Here is a 23,167-nt window from a genome sequence, read left to right on the forward strand (position 1 = left end):
AGCGATTCCAGCTTTACGAACTATTAGAAGTAATGACATTGAATGGGTGCGATTGTCCCACAATAACCCTACGAGGATGATTTGTGGTTATCACTCTCACATCATTGCACGATTAATTTGGGCACAAAGGGAGGACCTAGAGTTACTTGGGCTATTCCCATGTCTATTTAATTCTGAGGAATGCGCAGAAATTTACATTGCAACTATCCCGGAGCAACCAAAGAATATGACTGTGGAAGGATCTATACCGCAGATTAGTGAAGAGGTATTGAAGCAATTTATGAATCTTGCTGCTTCACTATCGGGGATGATGGGGATGGGGACATCAACTTCTCCTAAACCGTCAACAGTGATGGGCAAAAAATAGGAGGATGAGCGTGGTTTGTCCCCGCTGTCATGGAACTCGTGTGGGAGCTCTAATTTAAGGGCGTGCAACGCTGCACTTGATTGTGATTCTCGTCCAGGGCTTTGCTTGGTCCAAGAAACTATGATTATGGGTGAGGTAGTTCTGGAAGGGTTACTATCAGCCGGCAGCAAGGGGGAAATTAGGACGTCCAGCTGGGGGTCTGGCGATCCTAATTGATAAAAAGCTGAAAGTGATCTCCCATTTGCTGTGGGCTGATGAGGCTTTACTGGTTGTGAAAATGTCAAGCAAAGAATACCGATTTCATGATTTTATTGTTATTAATTTGTACTGGAATCAGGTGGTGACTTCCTTCGAAACCCTAACAGATCGCCTAAATTCCCTTTTTGAAGAGATCATCAGGACCAAAGCAAGCTTTAATGTAATTATAGGGGGTGATTTTAATGCCACTTGTATAGATGATCTTATGGTAGACAATCAATGTAAATCTGATTCTAGAAAGAAATCATATGCGAATGGTGTAAGATGGGTGGAGTTCTTTATGCTTTGGGACATTCAGTTGATTCCGTTCGAGGCAGGTACTTATCATACATGGGCACGAGGTCTCTATACTTCAATGATTGACTATTTTTTTGTCTCTACAGGATGGTTACATCTTGTTGATCCAATTTTGATTGTTAATCTATTTAAAGGGGATCATCTAGCCCTGAAAACCAAATTGAAGCTGGAAACATTATGTCTTGATGTGGAGCCCAATTTAAGGGCAATTGCCCATGATCGGGCTGGGCTATCAATCAAGTGGACCTCTAGAAGATGTGAATCATTTAGTGCCGCAATTCTAGAGGATCCGTTGATTAAAGTGAGTGTTGAGAGTATAGGTGTTATTTGTGTGTTGGAAGAGGTCCAGAATTCTATCAGAATAGCGGTGCACATGTCAAACTTGAAGGCATCGTCTGAGTGCAGGCAACCAATTAAGCACCAACACCAATATAGTCAAAAAATGGTTGATCTAAGGAAAGAAAAACGGTACCGAATTAGAAAATTATGTTTCGGCAAACAGGTAGACAGTGATTTCGCAGAGTCTAAGGCTGAGATTAAGAAATGCTATAAATTACAAATAAAATGGCTGAAATATGAGCTGTTCAATATTGAGAATCAGAATCTCATGGCTGTTTTAATTTCTAAAAATGCTAGGAATCTATGGGTGACTATGCGTACAATATTTGGCACAGCCGAGAGGATTGAAGAATCAGCTATCTCTGCCGTTTCCTGGGTAAATCATATTAGAGCAACATTCGCTATGCCAAGTCATTTTTTATTAGAGGATAGATTGTCATTCCGTCCCACTTTTCAGGGATGTCCATGGTCTATTGAGGAAATACAGTTGGCCATCACAAAATCTAATGGTTCGCGAGCACCGGGACCGGATGGCATTCCGCCATGTCTTATTAAGCTTAATCCGGAAATGTGGGCGGCATTATTTAAAACCAAATTTGACGCTATCTATTATCTTGGGCATATTCCCGCCTCCTGGTGCTCAGCGATAATTATCCCAATCTATAAAAAGGGGCCAATGACTGACCCAATGTATTTCAGGCCGATCGCTCTTATGGATGCCTCGGCAAAGATCTTTACTAATCTCTTATTACAAGCCATTAATCAGTATATTAATCAGTCTAACCTATTATCTAGCTTCCAAACTGGCTTTCGACGATTCATGGGCTGCCAGCTTAACGCAACTATTATTGCCCATTTGTACCAGCAGACCAAATTAGACAAGGCCGGTTGTGTACATGGCGGCCTTGGATCTTACTGCTGCGTTTGATTCAGTAATCAGAGAGCTACTTTGGAATAAATTGATTAAATTTGGTTTCTCATCGCAGCTAGTTTCAATCATAGCGGCCCTGCACCAACATACAACATATCGCATCCGACTTACCAAGGCTGGTGCACTCACTGAAGCCATTCCGACTGAGATCGGCCTGAAACAGGGCTGCAATCTTGCTGCAGTGCTGTTCAACCTCTATCTATTGGATTTGGACGAACGGTGGCAGGAGGCAGTGATTTTCCGGCAAAATTGGGTATTTTTGCGTTGAATTGGCTAAGTTTTGCGGATGATCTACTGTTTTTTGATAGGACCCCCGATGGGTTACAGTCTAAATTGAACCTTTTCTATACCTTTGTATGTAAACATAATTTAACGATTAATACGGAGAAATCCTTTATTATTACATTCAACGAAGGGCGTCAAAAAATTAATAACTTTACATGGTCTATTGATTGCTGTGCGATTCCGAGGGCACCATCCATGCGTTATTTGGGTTATCATCTGGCATGCAGTTATTCCTTCGAGAGCTGGAAGTTGGTCTTAACCAAAAAAGCCCAACCGCTGACTGCACAGCTTAAACTGGTTTACTATCGCCTTGGGAAATTTTCAATGATTCCAATGCTTACTTTCTATCTACAAAAGATTGAACCAATCTTGTTATATGCATTGGATCTTTGTTTATACAAGATGGATGATATTTTGGATGTTATCCAGGGGAAAATGTTGAAAAAGGTTGTGGGTCTTGCAATGTCCACACCAAATGCTATTGTTTGCCATGAGTTGGGAATCTAACCACTATCAGTTAAATGGCACTGGCGAATGCTTACTAATTATGGGAAAATGCTGGCTCCTCCTAAGAATTCATTGTATGAAGAACTTGCAACAATGACTGAGAAGGGGCACCCTCGGTCAATCTTGATATTTAAGAATAGGATGGAGAAATTCCTTTCAGATTCTATGATTTCACATGAGGATTTGGTACTGGGGTTACCATCATGTAAGACTAAATACTGCAGATATCACTGGTGTTTGCTGATTCATGGGTATCAATCATACATTGAGTACGCGAGATTTATACGTCAATGGGGATTCCGCCCAAGGTACCAGATTGCGTTTCCATGCAATATTGCAAGAAGGATCTACCTAAGATTTCGTCTTAATCAGATGCTTACTAATGAAAGGATTATGTTTTGGCAAAAGTATAAAAATAATGCTTTGAGAGGATTATGTAGATTCTGTAAACTACTGGCTATAGTTGAATCCTTGAAGCACCTTACTGTATATTGCAGGTATTTTGAATTGGAGCGAAAACGATGCTTTGTCACTCACCTCTATACTGAGGCGAGCATGAGTAGGGAATCGCTTTGGCAAAGATGTATGTGGGGAAGAAGTGTAACACTTATCATTTGCTTAACAAATTTCCTTGTAATTATTGAACGGGAATTAGCTGAAAAAGATGACCAGTTGGTGTAATCTATGCATTTGAGTTGGCACTGTCACTACCCTCGATTTATGATGCTGTGGTAATATGCGGGCGCAAAATATTTCTGCTGAAATGTTAAATGTATGATATTTTTGATTTTAGGTTAATGAGTTAAGTGGATTGCAAAGGATATGTAGATATTTTAAACTGCAACTCATATGAGAATGTTGATTTTGTAAAGGTTGTAAAACCATAAACAAATAAAAAAAAAAAAAACATGTTAATGGGGATGACATATCACTGGTACAGCATACATCACTAACATAACATGTCGAAAATTGGTAAGGGCCCACCACAGGACAGCTGCTATGTCTGCTCACTGATCCCATATGCCATGAGCGCTTCCAGAACCTTCGTAGCTATAGAAGTACCAGCAACAACGGTGCAATGCCTCCTATATCTCACACTGTTACAAACACATGTGAGATTCCAAGGCAAGACAGCAACACTACAGTGGAGATCAAAGGCAACACGCCCGTACGAGGATAGCTTCATTATGTGACATTAGACATTGTGTTGCCAGTAATTGTCGAACATAGGCACTCAAGCATGATATACAGCTGACGGACCAGAGAAAGGAGAAACAAAGAAAGTGACGCTGCACTACCTGCCGTGCAAATGGAACGCCAGGAAACAGGCAGAGAAGCTGGCTGATGGGAACGTCCCCAGATGTTGACGTTTGGAGAGGTATATACTAAAGAAGGATGGGTAGATGGAGTGGTGGGAAGTAAGCCATGGACATTGACATTGACAAAAGCTGCAGTAAACAAGGTGCAGGAAGAAAATGACAAATGTCTCAAGGAGGGGGCCAGGAGTGCAAGCTTGCTGAAGTGGCTAGATAAAGAAGACGCACCACTAACAATCAACCCCCTAACACCAACCCTATGCTACCAACATGACGGGGATATTGAAGTGGGAACAACGAAGGAGGAAGATGGATAGAGAAGATGGGAGACATGGGATCAGGCACGGCGTTACTGAGGGACCATTATTGGGCACGTGGATCAAAAGCATACAACAAACTACCACCTGGGGAAGGATTTGCTCACTGGCGCATGTCAATGTACTCTAGTAGTGCCCCAGAAACATGTCAAACTAGACGACTTCCCGAAAATGGATGAAGGCAACAAACGAAGGAAGAGATCACCTACTACACTGCCACAGAGTCATGACACCACCAAAGATGCTACATTACGGAGAGTAAAATGACAAGGGAATTACCTATGGGACAAATCATAACAAATCAGAAACTGTGCTCAACGAAGTACCACCATCACATCGGCTGTTCAGCAGAACGGCCATGTTCTTCTATTCAATAATACGCCCAGGATTCCAGACATACGCAAATGCAAAATGGATCCAGAAAACACGATGGGGGCTAATGATGACAAACTGAACAGTGACAAGGTTCAACACAATACAAGAGGAGCTCCAAGCTATACAATTAGTGGCCTTACAGAACAGGTATGTCCTGGACCTGCTCACAGCTATGGAAGGAGGAGTATGCTGGTGTGAACATGCAGCAGGAACTTCCTATCTTTGCGCAAACGATGAAGATAATGGGACATTATTAGAAGTGGTGTCACAATAGGCAAGATGCACGCTAAGATGGAAGAAGATCAAAAGGCACAAAGAAAGACAGAAGCTGGTTCTCATACCTCTGGTCCTGGATGCCATTCTGGCTTACGGATGGCTTAAAAATATTGGCGGGAGGCCTGATCCTGGGGTTGGCCTCACTACTTGGGATTAAAGTGTGAATGGCAAAATCTAAAAACTGCAGAAGAAATGATCCGGATGAAGCTACTTCTGCCTCAGAGGATGACCAACACACAGACATAATACGTATGGAAAGAGGGACTACGGCAACAGCTAATGTAAGACGACATGTAGCCACCATCAATGAAATGAGAGAATCCAAGGAATCCCAATAATTATGTTGGAAAATGGGTCTACTGCAAGCATGGTGAGGGATGCGTTTACATGTATTGGTCGTTTGAAGATCATGTGAACCTCTACGGACATCTAGCGGGCGCCGTAGAGATGCTGCAGCTGTATCCAAAGACTGTATCTGCGAAGCTGAAGGTAAAATGGAAATCCTTCCGTGAGTAGAATTCCGAAGCGGCTGCAGGCAGCAACAAGGAGGGGAGAGAGCTGGACAGGAACGGGAAGGCACCGGCTAAGCGCCGTGGAAGGAGAAGGAAGGCAAGGTATGCTCAGAGTGGTTGGACTGCGAGGAGGTAAGAAGGAAATAATACGGCGATGGCAAAGGTGGGAAGGGTAAAAGAGGTGATTCAAGGAGTGTAGCGAAATAGCACACAAGGGAGAAAAGTAGCGACGCACCTACTCGATGCTCTGATGGCACTAAATAGATTCGGGTAGGTGGCAGTCGCCATCTTGGAAAGAACTAGACTGATGCATTGGAACTGGAAAAATGGAACAAAAAAAAGCAGCCATCTTGGTTTGTTTTGAGAGTAGCTGGGATGATGTTTTTTCCATAGCATCCATAAGGATCTATGAGTGGTTCTGACACCTTTCCCTCCTGATGGAGCCCCCCAACCGGAAGATGCACTCCCGACAGAATACCCATCGACCATACGAGACTGCACCCGGTCCCACCGCTCCCAGCATAAGTTCACATCACGAACGGCTTCCAGCCATCCGACCATACAATCCCGCGATGGCACGAGCTCTATCTAACTCAAGCAATGACTATTCTATGGACCAAATCGATTGACATTCCCGTAAGCCATGCTGCAGGTCGCTAGAGACTTCATGACTACATAGCTGCATTAGCCAGGAAGCACAGTGTCTGCACAATTGGGACACACACACCAACCCACACGAAGAACATAAGCGTACAGCTCTATGAGCTAGATGACAGCGACACACATACTGTCTGCACATTTGTTATTTTCCATATAGGCTCACTACCGCACCGCAGAAACACAAGACACCAGACGAGCTCATGTATAGGCTTGCAGATGCTACCCGCTATTAACCCTATGGATGAACAGGAGCACTCAAGGGGCCTGACCACCCATTGCATGCCTTTAACCTATGAGCAATTATGTTGAAAGTATAACAGGACCTGAAGTAGGCCTCAGACCAATCCAGCACACTAAACTCATCTCTCAGGAGATCCCAAAGCTGTAAGCTGCTGAGCAAGCAGAATAGCCCTGACAGGGACTGCCACCGTCAAGGCCACAATGTTGCAAGTGACATTCCTCATTCACTGTGCCACAATGAGCCCAGTTACAGAAGTGAATATGCCAAACTAAAATACAAAGCAAAGTAAATCGGCCTCACCAGCGGTCTCCTCACACGTGATCCGGCCGACCTGAACTGATGCCAAGGCCTGGAAGCTGAAGCTGTCTCACGTCTGGGACTGAGCCTTGCAACAATGCATCTACAACATGCGCTGTGACTGGGCTGCTCTCATGGCATTAGCAAAGACCCCATTGTTACACACTGTCACATAGTCACACCTTGTCGATACACATTGTACGAGAGCAGGTGTCTTGTGGCCTGGGATCAATGGTGGCCCCAGGCCTGGGGGCTCGCGGCCTGACCAATGGGGACACTGGGGATAGGGGCTGGCGGCCAGAATCTCCAGCCAATCATCAGGGGGTCAAATGTAACATTTCTCAGGTAGCAATTTTTAGGGACGATCCAAGCACACCACCTGACAGTGGCCACCAATAACCATGCACCCTATATGTCTCTATACTGGACCTACCACTGCGGGAGCCAACCCAGAGTGGCGTTAGGTTTGGGGGATGGATTTCGGTAAGTGACGCTAAATGTGATGTCACAACGATATAAAAAAGGGGGCCTGCGAGCCCAAAAATCAAGGAGATGTGCTTGGACTGGATTTTGCTCCATGTATGTTATCCCTGCTCGTTTGCTATCATAAAACAGCAGTAACCCGTTGTTCCTTGTGTGGGCCTCGACTTCTTTGGGACATTGGAAGAAGTTAAGGCCTTCCGAGAGCTGGAGGCCCGCGGACCCCAGGTACGGCTCTCCCGACCCCAGAAATTACCTATGAAGAACACTGGATGTTACTTGTTCTGCACCAAACAAATATGGACATTGCTTTTAATTCATTGGCTCAGTGCAATACTGGCATTCCCTTTAACTCAGCAACTGACAAAAAGCAACAATCCCCTTTTAAGTACGGTGGTGAGAACAAAGGGATGAGGAATCTTGAATGGAGAAGGGTCCCATGCAGAGGCCAGCCTCTGGCGTGCAGAGATTGTGGGAGGGGCGGAGCCGCGCTACACCACAGAGCCAGCATAAACGCCAGCACTGGGGAAAGCAATATAGCCGTCAGAGAGACCGTGGCAGAAGGACCATCCTAAACGGTGGCGTGACCAGGGTGCGGCAGCGAACCAAGACACTATGCCGAGGCCAGGATAGAAGTGAGGAACAAATCCTCTTTTGGAACCCGAGAACCACGGAGACTGGCGAGTCGGGCAGAGACAGAATCAGACACACCTCTGACTCAATGGAAAAGGTTGAATTGCAACAAATCCGATAGGTCACCACCCCACTGGAGCATTGCAGAAGGATAAAGGTACCAGGGTTGCCGCCCAGGCTGGAGGGACATGAGCGGAAAGCAAGAAAGAGACAGAAACCGACAAGGAGGGCTACGGGAACCATATAAACCAGAGTAATGAACCCGAGCAAGAAACACATACAACCAGATAGGTTGAGAAAACTTGAAAGCTACAGGGGCCTGGAGAGCCTTCCAGAAACAAGTGACTTTGACAAAAACTGAAGGAGTAGGGATCCTGTAGGTTTCAATCAACCTTCACAAATTATAGAATCAAGAGAAAGTGGTGGCAAAGGAATAAGGAAAAGATTCCTCTATGTAACAAACGAGAGATTTAATGTAACTGAAGATTGACAAGTCTATTTGAAGAGGCTAACAAGAGGGCTGAGAACACTTTTCTGAACCATTTTCATGTGAACTGTAAACCATCTTCCGAGAGAGACCCAAAGAACAGTAGGCCAGACATAGCCCAAATGTAGTTAAGTTTTTTCCACAGTGGTAAAGCCAGATAGTGGCAAGGGTCGGATCAAGGACTACTTTTATTTTTTTATGACCGTCGAGCACCCTTAGTTTAGTTTTATAGGTAGGGAAACCAGCTATTAGCAGGAGGAATAGATGGGCATTTTCTTTTGAGTTTAACATCCTTGAAATGTCGATCCCAAGTCTGATTCCACTGTCTTGTTCACCACAGCCTCCACAATTAAGTTAGCCAATTTCCAAACTATTACCACTACATACAGCAGCCCCTATGCACACTATAGCCAAGTGCCTGTTAGTACAACCCTGTCCCCAGACCCCCCCCTCCTCCCCATCTACTACAAACCACAGAGCTGACATGGGGAGCTCTCTCCATCGAACCAACATCTTATCCCACTCACATACAGTGTATTTGGGCAAGTAAAGGTTCATCGATACTGTGAGGGAGTAGGTTTACATTTGAAGACATACTTAATTTGTAGTGACTGTTTACAGTACCCCTAATACTGACATTTGTACGCTTCGCTGTCTTTGGGTTTATAGGTGGTGCGACAAAGTTCCCTGCCGGAGTATGGGAACTTTTTTGGGGGAGTGGAGTGACAAGAGGGCTTGGTGTTGGCCTTAGCCAGGAGATGATGGGCCTTGGGTGGCATCAGGTGAAAACCCTGCGTTCGACTTACCTTAGCACCCCCCTCATCTGTTTCGAGATCAGTGATAGGAGTTCAAGTATAGCCACCATAGACAAGATATAGAACATGACATTATTAACAATAGAATCTCATAAACGGTGATTGGGTGGTACGTTATAAAAGCAGAACAACAAGAACACATAGCTCATACAACTCTCGAAGTTAACATTTGGGGGGCATAGGTAGCCCTGCATTATCATAATCAGATCATCATTAGCATGATTGGTTAACTGCGAAATGCACACAATTAAATGAGGTGTCTCAGTCATTTAAAAAAAAAAAAACATCAGATTCCTTCAAATGGAAGACACCGATACTACAGTCTCATAAGAAATTTGATGCGGGGACCAAGAATGCAAACCAAATGCACAACACTTGTCGGGAGGGGAGAAGAGGGTAAATCAAATACATAAAACTATGTACCAAGTTCATGGATGCACCCTTTCACGTGTACCATTTACTGCAGTCTGACACGTCCAAAATGCCCATTATTTTAGAGTGGAGGGAACCATTGACTTAACTGGCAATATAATGACACGTAATGCATTCACTTTTTTCAATAAATGAAGTCATTTTAATGCGAAATACCCCCGACATAATACCAATAACAGGAAAACAGGCTGTTTTACTCAGAAGATTCTGATTTAAAATAATAAATTAAAAGCTTTTAGACCCAGTCCTTTGACTTCACCCACAATATTACCCCAAAGACAGTCAGTTTGTCTACACAAAAGAAAATACAACCTTTCTGCTGTTGCCTCACTTATATTTACATTTACAACACAAACATACAAATAGCGTGCGGATGAGCCTTTGATCACCTTAACCCAAACAGGCTCTCCACTTAAGAAGGGAGTACATGGTTTTACTTAAAGAAAGTTTATTGTACAATTATCCGGGAAGCAGTTAGATGGTGTTGCAGGACCAAACTAACTCTAGTATCAAACCACAGCAGCTCATATATCTTATATACATTTTTGCAACAAGTAAGAAACACTCCCAGATACTTTTACAATCCACCCCCCACATATGTGGACACAAACCTCTTCAAAGAACCCCATCTTTTCCCCAATTCCTATGTTTTCATTAGCCTGTTTTATCTTAATTGTCATCTTGAGATCATATATAACACACCTCTTCATAGGGATTCGTCCATAGTAGGTCATGACGTCAGCACATGGTTTAACATTGGTATTGAAACACAATTCATTACTACCAATAACTAGCCTAAATTCTTTAGCCTTAATTTTTAATTTGCACATGGTTCGCGTAAATATTTCAAGCGATATGAGGAAGGCTAGGTAAATAATTTCTCTTTGGATTAGCGATACCATCTCATTCCACAGGTCACCATTCCACTGAAACGTTCCAATCTATAAAACTGGCACTTGATCGCACAATTGAAACTCGTGGGTAGCCTTGGGCACTGGCTTACTCTGTTTTGCTGCTGACCAAAATAAATAACAAAACTCCTTCTGTCACACTCTCGGGCATCAGGAGATTACATCTACTAGTTATGATACTTATCACACCATAAAACGCATGGCTATTTTCTACAGCTGTTCTGATTGCGAAGGTTAGGAAGTTACTTGTTCATCTATCCCCTGGCTCCTAATACCGTTTCAAAGTTCAGTTTGCATTAATTTGTAAAAAAAACGACTATATTGAGATTCACAAATTCCCCCATGTATTTTTATTAACATGCATGTATGTTTTTACATTTGGTGGGTTTGACATTTTATCTTTCTATGCACGTGCAAACTAAAAAACAATAATGCTAAAGTAACATATCCCATCCATAATTATCTACACTTTGATACATATGAAAATGACAGAATCATTGGCGATCATCGTGCACAAGCCTTGAGATTATACCATGGTGTCTTGGAAATGCAGGGGTTTTACTGCGGAGGGATTGCTTCCACATATTGTGAGCCATACCTGCTTTTGTCGGCAGAAAATATGGTTGACTGTACCCATGATATTAGATGGGTATCAGATCTACCAATCAATGGTAAAAAAAGGGATACAAGGCCACCCATATGGGGGCCTAGTGATTGGTGTTTTGCAAATGGTCAAATCATGTCGTAAAACTTGTGGTTACAATGACAATATGATGCTGTTGAAATTGAAGGATGTACGGGGGGGTAAGTATTGCAGAAGATTGTTGATGAATCTTTATAACCCTCCAGGGGCAGCTTGGAGAGAGTCTTTGCAAGATGCTATACATGAACTTTTGGCACAGTGGTCATTAGTCCCTGGGAACAATGCCATTATAATTATGGGAGATTTTAACTGTCATATAGGCGGGATAAATGAGACTTCGACTAATTCCCCATTAAAAACCAAGAGCTCAATGACTCACTCCTTAGTTGACCCAGACGGACAGTGTTGGCTGAATCTCTTTCGAATTTGGGATCTAGAAGTGGTGAATGGGAGAACAATGAGTGATTGCCCGGGGAAACATACGTGGGAAAATTACGCTGGACTATTTTATCATAAGTCCAGTAGCTGCCACCTGTGTAAAGGATATGAAGATCAATCCGAATGAGTAGAGGGATCATAAATCATTGACTCTCACGTTTGAAGTAAATAATATTCTCCATGATCCTAAACCAATGGGTGATATGGTAGTAAATCAGGCTGCATCTTGTATACGCTGGTCAGAAGGAAATATAATCAATGCTGCAAAGGCAGTAACATTTGAGAATGTTCCCAAGTATGATGTGTTTGGATCCATGTCGATGGTTGCCATGGAACATTGGATCGCACTATTTTCAAGTACTCATGCGACCTCAGTTGGAAGCAATATAGGAAATGATCACTCCAAAGATAATCCTTATGATCAGTATATAAGAGATGTAAAAAGAGAGCGAAGATCAGAAATCCGCTTGGCAAAGAAATCATGTCTAACACTTAAGGACTTCCTTTCTGCCTGCAAAGTTATTAAAAACCAATGTAGATCCCTTATTAGGGGAAAGAGACATCTAGATAAGATCAATCGCTGGTAGAAGACAGTCCATATACTATGCCCCAAAAATATCAGGAATATCTGGGTGCTCTTTGGAGAGGCAAGGGGAAAAGGAAAAAACACACTTGTTCAATCCCATAGGAGCACAACAGTGGGAATATTTTTGGGAAAACCGAAATGACCTTGTTAGGAAAGACAGTCAAGTGGATATGCTCATTGCACCACTTAGACCTCCCTTTAAAGTGACCTATGACATGTTGTTAGCTAAGATTAAAAGACTCAAATCCTCACGTGCGCCCGGGCCCAATGGCCTGGCAAATGTAACACTTAAGAGCAAGCCAGAGTTCTGGGCTGGCTTGTTAAAAATCCTGTTGGATAAGGTTTTAGCCAAAGGCATTATACCACAGTCATGGCAGACTGCCTTCTTAATACCTATTTTCAAGAAAGGCAATAAAATGGATAGTTATAGAATGCTTTCCATGCTTGGTTGCACAGGCAAGCTTTTTGCATCAATATTACTCGATCAACTACAGGCATGGGTAGATAAGTCTGGTCTTCTCTGCAAATTCCAATGGGATTAAGACGTGGATATTTGACCTCACATAACCTGATCATTATAGATACATTACGTACGAGAGCGAGATCAAAGGACAATCCCCTCTGTATGCCTCATTTGTGGATTTTAAAGCAGCCTTCAATCTTATTCCTAGAGAAAAGTTGTGGGCCAAACTTAAGTTACTGGGCTGCCCAGATGGTCTGTTATATTATCTTAGGCTACTGCACCAGAATACTAGTGTATCTCTTAAATTAGATTTGCAAGGGAACATGACTAAGCAAATGATCCAAATTAGAGGGGTCAAGCAAGGGTGTGTTACAGCCCCACTGGTAAATAATTTGTTTGTACATGACCTACCAATTGCTGTAAGGTTCGTTCATAACTGCCCAAAAACGATTGACGCTGATCATTACCCGTTCCTGGCTTATGCAGATGATTTGGTGACCCTGGATCACACCTTCAGTGGCCTACGTAGACCTATGGAAGCATTATGGGCATGCGCAGAGTCCAATGGCCTAATTATCAACCGCGAAAAAACACAGCTGATGGTTTTCGCCAAGAGGAGGATCGCTCGCCAGAGGGTGACTATCAAAGACTTTGAGATCTCTTATACTGCGCAGTATAAATACCTGGGTGTAGAATTTGATAAGGGAGATTATCCCTCTTGTAAACAAACATGCATTACTAGAGCTACGCAGATTACGGCCATGGTGCATCGATTCACCATGGACTATGGGGGATATACCATTTGGCCATAATCAGGTTGGAGTTAGGCCTTATGTCATTTAAATCAATTGAGTTACAGAAACGGGTAGAACTGTATATCACAATGAGTAACAATACCAATAACAGTCTGTTAAGGGCCATGAAACAGGTATCACTCAAAGAATCTACGACTTGTCAATTAAAACAAAGCTCTTTGAGGAGATATGTTGAATACGGAGTAAGGGGAATGACATTATCAAAAAGAAACGCGCCCTTGTTAGGCGTGTTGAGCCATGGGACTGGCTTGAGAATATTTGCTATATACTTTTAAGAAGCCGCAGTTGTATCTGAACCCATCTCTGTCTCCAAGAGAGAGACGCTTTATATTGCTCCTGAGATTGGATCATCTGCCGGTATTGTCAGTTACGGGGACTGTAAGTCAAATACCATGGATTGATCGATGGTGTCGTATATGTAAAAACAGGGACATCACTGAGACTGCTAAGCATTTATTATTTGAATGCCCAGATTTGTCTGAGTTGTATCTTAAATTGTATGGTAGCTATGTATGTAACCCAGACACAACAAAAGATCTGGCATTTTAGCAGCAGTGCATTAATACAAAGAATATGAAAGTGTATATTTCAATGTAGAATGTCTGGCAAAAAAATAGAGAGGATTGTGGGAATCACTATATATAATCAGTAACAGGTCACCATTTTCAAAACAATAGAATGGTAAGGAGTTTGTAAAACTTGGAAAACTGAATATATATATATTGAGAATATTGTAGGTGTATACAATTCTTATTGATCATTGGATATTGAATAATTTGTGTGACTGATTAGATGATCTAGTGTTTAAATATTGCAAATTAGTTTTTTTAAATTTCGTATCTTATATTTTATATTATTCTGATGAAATGTATAACTGAATGTCTTTAATATTCATGTAATGTGAAAAGTTTACATGTAAACTGAAAAACAAATAATTAATACATATGAAAATGCAACATCGCGCCCAATTTGCCGCTGTCAGCCCCAGTTAGTAATACAGCGCTTACAACATGAACCCCTTGTAATCATGAGGACCTTTCCTGACCACCCTAACAGCCATAAGGATATGAATGACTAATCTGGGGAAAAAACAGGGAGGGAGAGGGGGGCAGGGGAGGTTTTAACAAGGTCATGGGAGAGCACAGCGATACTAAAGGCTTTGTTGGAACAGAGTGCCCAGTCACTGCAGATTTTTCAGGCTCTCCAACCCTGTGAAGCGTTAGATACACCAGTCCAGCCTCCACAACATGCATTAAAGTAAAATAAAACTCCAACGTCGCATTAAGAAGCAACCTAGTGTGAGCCAAAATACCAAGACTAGCCAAAAATGCAAAATCCGACAAAAGACAGCTCCAACTCTGCACATTTGAGAAATTAGTGTAAATGAAGTGGTGATGTTAGATGACAAAAGCAGGTACTAGTTGATCCAAACCAGCCTTTAACCTTTTTGGCCTTGAACGTTGGTTACTCAGCAGTTACATATAATGCAAGGCCTACCGCAGCCCCACTTCTCTAGTGAAGAAATCTCATTACAAAATGCACTTCCAAACTTCCTGTTCGTAGTTACTCGTTACACAGTGCTACCACAAATGGGCCTCAACCCCACTCATTCACAAACCCTATAAACATCCAGGCCTGTGTGTTACACCATCACAGCATTTCAATGGTGGTTGCTCACCTGTACATGGCGCATTTTGAAAAAGCGGATTACTTGTAGCAATCCAAGTGAGTGAAGCTGGAAGGGACATTAACGTATTGTTTTGACACAAAGAGCACTCGAAACCTGCCAATTCCAGGGCAGACATTGAGCCACTCGACACCTGTTGGGGGCTGTTAATTCCCTTCCACCTTAGAGACCCCCAGCTCTTTCGCTGGACTTTAGGACTTGTTTGAGTGAGACCTTTTTCTCACTCTCTCGTGTGTTTTGACCTCATTTGGATTATGCGTTTCCTCTGTTTTTGTAGTCTGAAACTCCATAGGGATCTACTTTTTGCATGGTGACACACAACATCTTCAGTGCAGTGTCACTGAAAAGCCCTTTGGATTTCTCATAATGTTTAACCTTTTCTTGTGTGAACCACAGTTCCGAAGAATAGTAAAGTGAAATTGACTTACCATTTCCCTTGTAAGGTCCATATTATGTAGAGTGCTGGGGAGGGGGCGGGAGGAGTTACCTAGTAGCCCCTTATCCTACTCACTCATGTGACATTTTTTATGTTACCCTCACTATTGTAAATGGCTGGGAGCAGTGTCTTAATTTTCCTACCATTGTGCTTTTCTACAGCACCCACAGGTGACCATTTTGTCAAAATGGCCCCAGTCTTCTTTTTTCACCATTTATTTTGTTTGGGAGGTCTTTCCTGGTCGTGTGCAGCTCTTTGTTCGTTGTGCCTTTGGTGGGCTTCAGCTCTGAAGCCCACCTCTGGCTCCAGTGTGTCTGAAAAGGCAGGATGTAAGGGAGGTTCCCTAAACTCCCCTGTCCTTGTCTCCAGTAATGCCTGAATGCAACCAGTCCTGATTGGCTGGCTAGTTGTCCTTTCAGGACAACCACCCTGCTGCGTGATTGACAACCTAGGCTGTGCACGAATGGGAAACACCAAAAGTCGAGGATTTTGAGACTATAGTCAGAGTGGACCACTGGGAGAAACACCCGACGAAAAAATTTTGAACTAAGCTTGCTGCATCCTCCTGGACCTTTGAATTACCCAGTGAAGCCCTGCTGCTGTGCTGAAACTCTTTCAATTTGACAGAGAAGCTCCGGAAGGGACGACATCTTCCCTTGGGTTAGTGGTAACAACTAACCCTGAGACGAACTCCACTGGAGCATCTTCTCCGACTGGCTGTACTTCTTTGCTGCTGCAAGAACAGAGTGCCAGGGGTCAGGAAATCCAAGTGCAACATCTGAAATCCGGCTACAAGCTGCAGGAGTCTTCTAGGGGCCCTCCAGAAGCAGGATGACCAGAGCTCAAATCCCAAGGAGTGAAGGAAGCCCAACCGGTATCCGAGATCCGCAACAGTGCCATTTACTAAGCGCTGAAACCGTGAAGTGCAGCTGAACAAAAGAGTCTGTAGCTGCCGATGACCTTCAAAGTGCTGCCGCAGGAGCCTTCCAGACGTCCTCCCTCTTGTCCCCACGACTGAGGCTCAGGAACCCAAGATCAGCATCGCTGCAACAGGATAGAATCCAGCTGGACCACTCTTCTTCAAAGCAGAGGTACTTACCTCATCGTCTTTGAGCTGTGCTGTTCTCAGTTGAGACTTGCAGTGGCTTACCTTTAGAATTGATTGCAACTCTGCTTTCTCACAGGCTTAACAGCGTGTGACCCTACTAGTGATTTATCTACAAATTCTCTAACTTAGTGCAATACTTTTATTCTAAGAAGTCAGCTTCACAGACTGTGCTCAATTGATTGTGTGTCCTCGTTCCCTGGAGACACTTCTAGCTCATTGACTTTGATATGGTTTGTCCCTCATAGGTGGTAAATTGTTTAGACTGTTGCTGCTGGGAAAGGCTTGTCTAGATTTCATTGGACGATATAAGTGTTCCCACATATACTGAGAACCTGTTTAACCTTTTCCTTCCTTACACCTTGGTTAGGGAAAATTCTCATGAATGTGCTAATACCCTCCACCTTAGAGACCCCAGCAACTTTGCTGGATTTTGAGGAATTGATTTTTTTTAACCTGGAGAGTGACCTTTTTTCCCCCCCACTCGCGTATTTTTGTGTGAATTGTATCTCTGTTTCTTTTTGGTTATGGAGTCTAACAAACTCCATAGGCATCATCTTTTGCAATTGTGTCACACAGCACCTTCAGTGCAGAGGCACAGGGAAATCCTTTAGATTTCCCAAGGTTTAAATACCTTCTCTGGGATAAACTACTGTTTCCCAGAGCAGTAAAGTGAAATTGGCTTTACTTAGCATTGTACTTACTAGACGCAGCACACCCTATCTTACAATAGAGTGCTGGAGGGGTTACTTAGTATCCCCGGTGTCTAAATACTCATTTAACATTTTTTATGTTACCCTTTCCATAATTCACTGGCTGGTGGCAGTGGTTTCGTTTTGAACTACCAGGGTTTGCACTTATCGCCACCGTTCGCGGACCCGGTAACGTTAACCGCGGGCGCCATCTTTTTCAAAATGGTGCCTGGCCATCCTTTCTAAAACGGTCCCCGGTCTTTGTTTTTCACCATGTCTGTCGAAAGGTCCTTCTAGAATTTTTCTCGGCGCGTCAAACCAGGTTTGGTCTCTTTGTTCATTCACCTTTTGCAGCCTACAGGAGTGAAACCCGTCTCTGGCTCCAGAGTGTCTGGGGTAGGCATCAAGTGAGGGAGGTGCACGAAACTCCTTGTGCTTAGTCTCCTAGGAGACCCAAATGCACTTTGTGGCGACTGGCTGGATGGCTGTCCGGCAAGGACAGCCACCCTGCTGGGTGAGCGACAGCTAGGCTGGAATGAAGGGAGAGAACTGAATAAAAGGTGAGTCTTTTGGCTTGGAAGGCAGAGACTACCACTGGACGAAGGAAACGAAGAAGCGCTTGAAGAGGACGCTTGGTTTGCCCGGTGAAGCCCTGCTGCAGTGACTACTTGCCAAGTTTGCATCGGCAGAGAAGCCCCTGCAAGGACGACTTCTCCCTTTGAGTTGGTGGGACCAATCAACTCCAAAGTTGATTAAGCCACCTGGACACCCATCTAGGAGCTGGTTGAATTTACTCACAGTTGCTGCAGGAACCGAATAGCCAGGGAGAGGGACAGCAGATTATGTGCGTTACTTTTAAGATGGCCTAAAGTTTTTGGAAGATCCTCCGGACTCACACAAAGCAGGACTGACCAAGCCGGAGCCCCCTCAGCAGAGTGCAAATCCCCAGAAGTGAGGACAGTCCACCTGGACAGCCAGGAACCACGCGTATTGCCATTTGCTGTACCGCAAAGAGCTGAAATGCAAAACAGCCACTGAAAGTAAAGTTTGCCGGTTGGCAGTTTTTGACGGTGCCAGTGCAAGAGTCCCCCGATGTCCTCCCTCTTGTTCCCACGACTGAGGCCCAGGAACAGTGAGATCTGCAGAGCTGCGCAGGAACAGAGGTCATCAGCTGCATCTTTTCTTCTTCACTAAGGTACTATAAAATAAGTCTAAGAACTTACCTCTTACTGTAGAAGTGCTTGTAACTTCCACAACTCCCATGTCTAATCAGCTTGTGGACCTACATTTGATTCTTTTCATCAAAGACTCCTAAGAACTTGTGCAAAGACTTTTCCATTACTTACCAGAAGTCCTTTATCCTATCCAAGACTTTTGCCCATTGACTTTGGCTTAGCCTATTTTAATTGAATGAGTCTTCTAGTGAACTTTAAGAGTACCTCCACCGCTTAAGAGTATTTGTGATCTCTTGTGTTCTAATAACCTTTGCCTTTTACCAAGAGTATTCTGAATGCCAACTGTAAGGTATTAATGTCCCCAGCAACCGTGTTACTGAAGTCTCCTGTGGGTGTAGGTTGTGTCTGTGGGCTATCCCAAAAGGGCCTTGTCTGATTCAGAAACTAAAGTGTAAGGTATTGAAGTACATTTGTGTGTTACTATTCTATTGCACCCTTCGGAAGAAGGCTTTATAACAAATACATTAATTGTTATGCAAGAATCCTTGAGTGCAAGTTTATTTGAACACCTGTAACAGTGAATCTTTGTGCAGCTCCACTACAGCTCCCATTTCCACTCTTGAGATAAGCCTGGCTACTCAACATACTACCAAAATCGTGTAGTACAAGCTTATACCAAAGGTTGGGTTGCCTATACCTGTAGTCATAGTTGTTTGTAGTGTTCCCAGAGGGTACTGCATTCAAACTTTGCCTAACAGCTTTTAGTTTCTGCAACCTCAGAATCTGCAAAATATAACTAGTGTGATACATAAATGCCATTACTGTCCTTGTGAATGAAGTCACCTCAGCATGGAGGAATTGTGTAAGAAGCATTTCCAAAGATTATCCACTAACTTAGCCCAATTCTGAAAAGTGATTTTAAAGTATATTTACCTTGTTACAAAAATTGCCTTTTTAACGAATGCACATTTAAAACTTAATTGATATTACCTAAATAAATAACAATGTATAACTTTTATCCTGAGTAAGTGTGATTTGGTTCCATGGATTTACAAATTTCATTGCTTTACTTAATTGCATTTTTACTGCGCAGCAATGAACCCGTGGGCATGAGGGCGCGGACGAGACAAAAAAAAAAACAAAAAAAAAAAAAAACAAATTTTAAAAATATGCGCAGAAAAACCTGGGGGAGAGAACCGAGGATTCAACTGAGCTTTCTTCAAAGAGCCATGTTTTTAACTTTATTTTGAAGGCCTCGAGAATCGGTTCCAATCTAAGGTCCAGGGGAAGGCGATTCCAGGCAATAGGGGCTGCTGTGGCAAATGCACTCCTTTCCACTTTCAGAGATTTGCTTTTAGGAATTAAGAGCATATTAGTATCCTGAGACCTGAGAAAGCGAGGAGAACACTTAGGCAGAATGAGTTTGTTGATGTAGCGGGGCATAATGCCCAGAAGGCTCTTGAATGTTAGGAGCATAAGGCAGTACTGGATTCTAGCCTCTACGTGTAGCCAGTGTAGTGCTCTTCTTGCTGGTGTAACATGGTCCTGCCTGGAGAGGCCTGTGACCACCCTCAGAGCACCATTTTGGATAACTTGCAGCCAATTAATCTCCCTTTTGCTGATACCAGTCAGCAGACTGCAACAGTACTCAATTTTTGAGCCTACTATGGCTCTCGCTAGTGTTTCGACGTTGGCCTGAGAAATTATAGGTCCGAGGTGAGTGAAGAGTTTTAGATAGTAGGCTGCCCCTGATACAACACTTCCCATATGAACATCCATAGAGAGGTGTTGATCAAGAATCACCCCTAGCGACTTAACTTTTTTAAGTGTGTCTAGTTTAACTTCACCAAGCTGAATTTTGCTGTACCTGGGGTCAAGTTTTAAGATCCGATTTGGGGATCCCACAACCATGAGTTCTGTTAAGCACCAGTCCATTTTGTACCATCCTATTCTCGATACAGGTGTAGACTTTGTTTATACACTCTTCATCTTGTGTGTGGTCTCCCGTAAGGGGAATGATACATTGGGTATCATCTGCGAAATAAGTGAACCCGATGTTTTCATGCACCAGCATAGAGAAAAAGGGGACAGTAAAGATATTATAAAAACAGGGCGAAAGACTTGCTCCTTGTGGGACTCCATACTCAATCGGGATTGTGTCTGCTTCAGCTAAATCTGAAGCTATTTTTGAGAAAAGAAGCCACCCACTGAGAGGCTACAGCTCACATGTACCCCTCTTGAGATAGACATGGCTGCTCAGTCAGTCCTGGCTGCTCAGTCATACTACCAATGTGTGCAGTGAAGGCCTATACCAAAAGGTGGGTTACCCAATACCAAGAAGATAAGTGTTGTGTAGTCTCACACAGTGTTAATACATCAATTCTTACCTAACAGGGTCCCCAAAGATAGGTGTATGGGAAGCATGCAATGTATGTCCACCTACTATCTGCATACATGGGGCAGTGGTATGTGGGAGACGTTCTGCACTGGCACACATCTCTACCCTAGCAGTTACACACGAGGCAGGACTTGGCATTCACCACGTTGATGCACGGGCAGGTGTGTTATCCATTCCTTCCCTTATTTGAAGCCTACAGAGCTCCGGCGTTACAGGTGGAGTGACAGGAACGAGAGCAGGTGCAAGACTATTGGACCACCAGACCCCCAACAAGTGCATTGGGAAATGCAGACCATGTATTATGTACCCCTCAGCAGGTAAAAAACAAATGCTTTGAACCCCCACCCCTATGCTCGGTAACCGCTGAAAGGTGGCCATATGTATCAAGCCCCTCGCCAAATCCAGCAGGTAAAGAGGGGGGCAGGTGTTCCAGCATTCACCAACTGGCACACGGAGAGAAGGCATGCTTGCAAGTCGTACTACTTCAGTAGTCACACCTGCGGGGGGAGGGGTGCAGGTATTGCAACCCAACACCCCCTGCAGAAGGAACAAGGCGGTCAACTCTGCCCCTCGGCAGGTACAGTAGCTGCCATGTCTCGCACGTTCATTCTACCGGTGCCTCACACCACTGGTCCCCTCAGGACTCACCCAGGTCAGAAGGGACCCGCACAGCTCGTCTCTGTCCATGCTCATAAGGTCTTCGGGAGGGTTGCTCGAGCCTCCAGGTGGCAAAAAAAAAACACTTCGACAAAACTCTACTTCGCTGGTCCCTCTGAGGCTTCCGTACGGCGGTGGTGGTTGTTGTTTCCTTTTAGAGAAAAGGACCCTGGTAACGTGCGTGTCCTCCTCGTCACGTGAGTGCAGCACTGTGTGTTCCTTGCGATGCACGCCTTATCCTCGCGCGCGAGCTGGCCACGTCACCCACAGGTGCGGGAAGGTAGAGATCTCGCGAGCCAGAGCTGGCACAGGCCTTGACTTTCCACATAGATCACTTGCCCAAAAACCTGAGCCCCTCTCTGTACACCTGATAGAGGTGGGGGAGCCCGTGATCTATGTAAGCAGTCCTGCTCCCCTTTGAGCTTTCTCTTCAATCAGTACTTTAAATAGAGAACAAAAAGCAGTGCAGGTACTTATTAACACAGGCTGTAAGTGGGCCGGGTCTCAGTCCCACTGAGGCAATTGCTCGCTTGCTGGGACTTTGCCGGATCCAGGTCACTCTAACCTAGTTAATTCATCCTGTCTCTCCATCCAGTCATGTAGTTCTCTATTTGGTTTACTTTCTATGTGTTCCTGGCTCTTTCTGTCTCACCATCTATCAGTTTCACTATCTATGTGTCGCTCTCCCCACTTACACCGGCTCCAATCATAGTTTCACCCTCTTTTTCTCAGTCCTTTTTTCTGAGCTTAGGCCTTGGGACTTTGGCATGCTGAAAGATAATAATCAGTGATTCCAATGAAAAGCTCAATATAATGGTGTACTTTTAAGTCATTTGCTTGAATTTTGATTCTGCTAGCCTAATGTAGTCACCTCTCAAAGACGCCCATCAATCGCAGACCTGTTTTATCAAAAATATTAGGATGTATAAAAGTTGGCAGGCTTTGAAGGAAATGAGGGTCAGAATGCCGACAAATTCTATACAAATGACTATGATCTGTGGCTAAACGAGGGCGCTAAAAGAGAAAAGTCACTGATAAACTCTCATAATCCCCATGGAATCCTGCTGCGGGACACAGTGTGGTACCCACCCAAGTCAGATGAAACCTTGAAAATCCCCTAAAGTGACAAATGAGGTTAGAAACCATGGATACATCTTGTATACATTGTTTTTACTCTTCATGTACCACTCTCGGAGATTGGAAAATGATTCCCTAAATCTGACCTATTGTCAGAGAGGATTTTGTTCTTGGGACTCTCAATTGTTCCAGGGTCATTTAAGGCACAGTAATAGTAATTGATTTAGCCAGATCACGCTTTGCTTAAGTGGTGAAACCA

At 43.7% G+C, this 23,167-nt stretch overlaps 1 protein-coding gene across 2 annotated transcripts in view; it reads right to left on the reverse strand.

Moving 5' to 3' along the window:
* The window catches only part of HOOK2 (hook microtubule tethering protein 2), a 595,676-nt gene extending 573,701 nt beyond the window's left edge, over nt 1-21,975 (reverse strand). For both annotated transcript variants that reach the window (XM_069604124.1, XM_069604123.1), the window contains exon 1: nt 21,823-21,975. In XM_069604124.1, coding sequence (XP_069460225.1) covers nt 21,823-21,867 — 45 coding nt within the window. In that variant the 5' untranslated portion in view covers nt 21,868-21,975. The remainder of the gene's footprint in view (nt 1-21,822) is intronic.
* Nucleotides 21,976-23,167: the final 1,192 nt, after the last annotated feature.

This window comes from Ambystoma mexicanum, chromosome 3q, assembly GCF_040938575.1.
Source record: "Ambystoma mexicanum isolate Mex_15411 chromosome 3q, UKY_AmexF1_1, whole genome shotgun sequence".
In the NCBI taxonomy this organism is placed as follows: Eukaryota; Metazoa; Chordata; class Amphibia; order Caudata; family Ambystomatidae; genus Ambystoma; species Ambystoma mexicanum.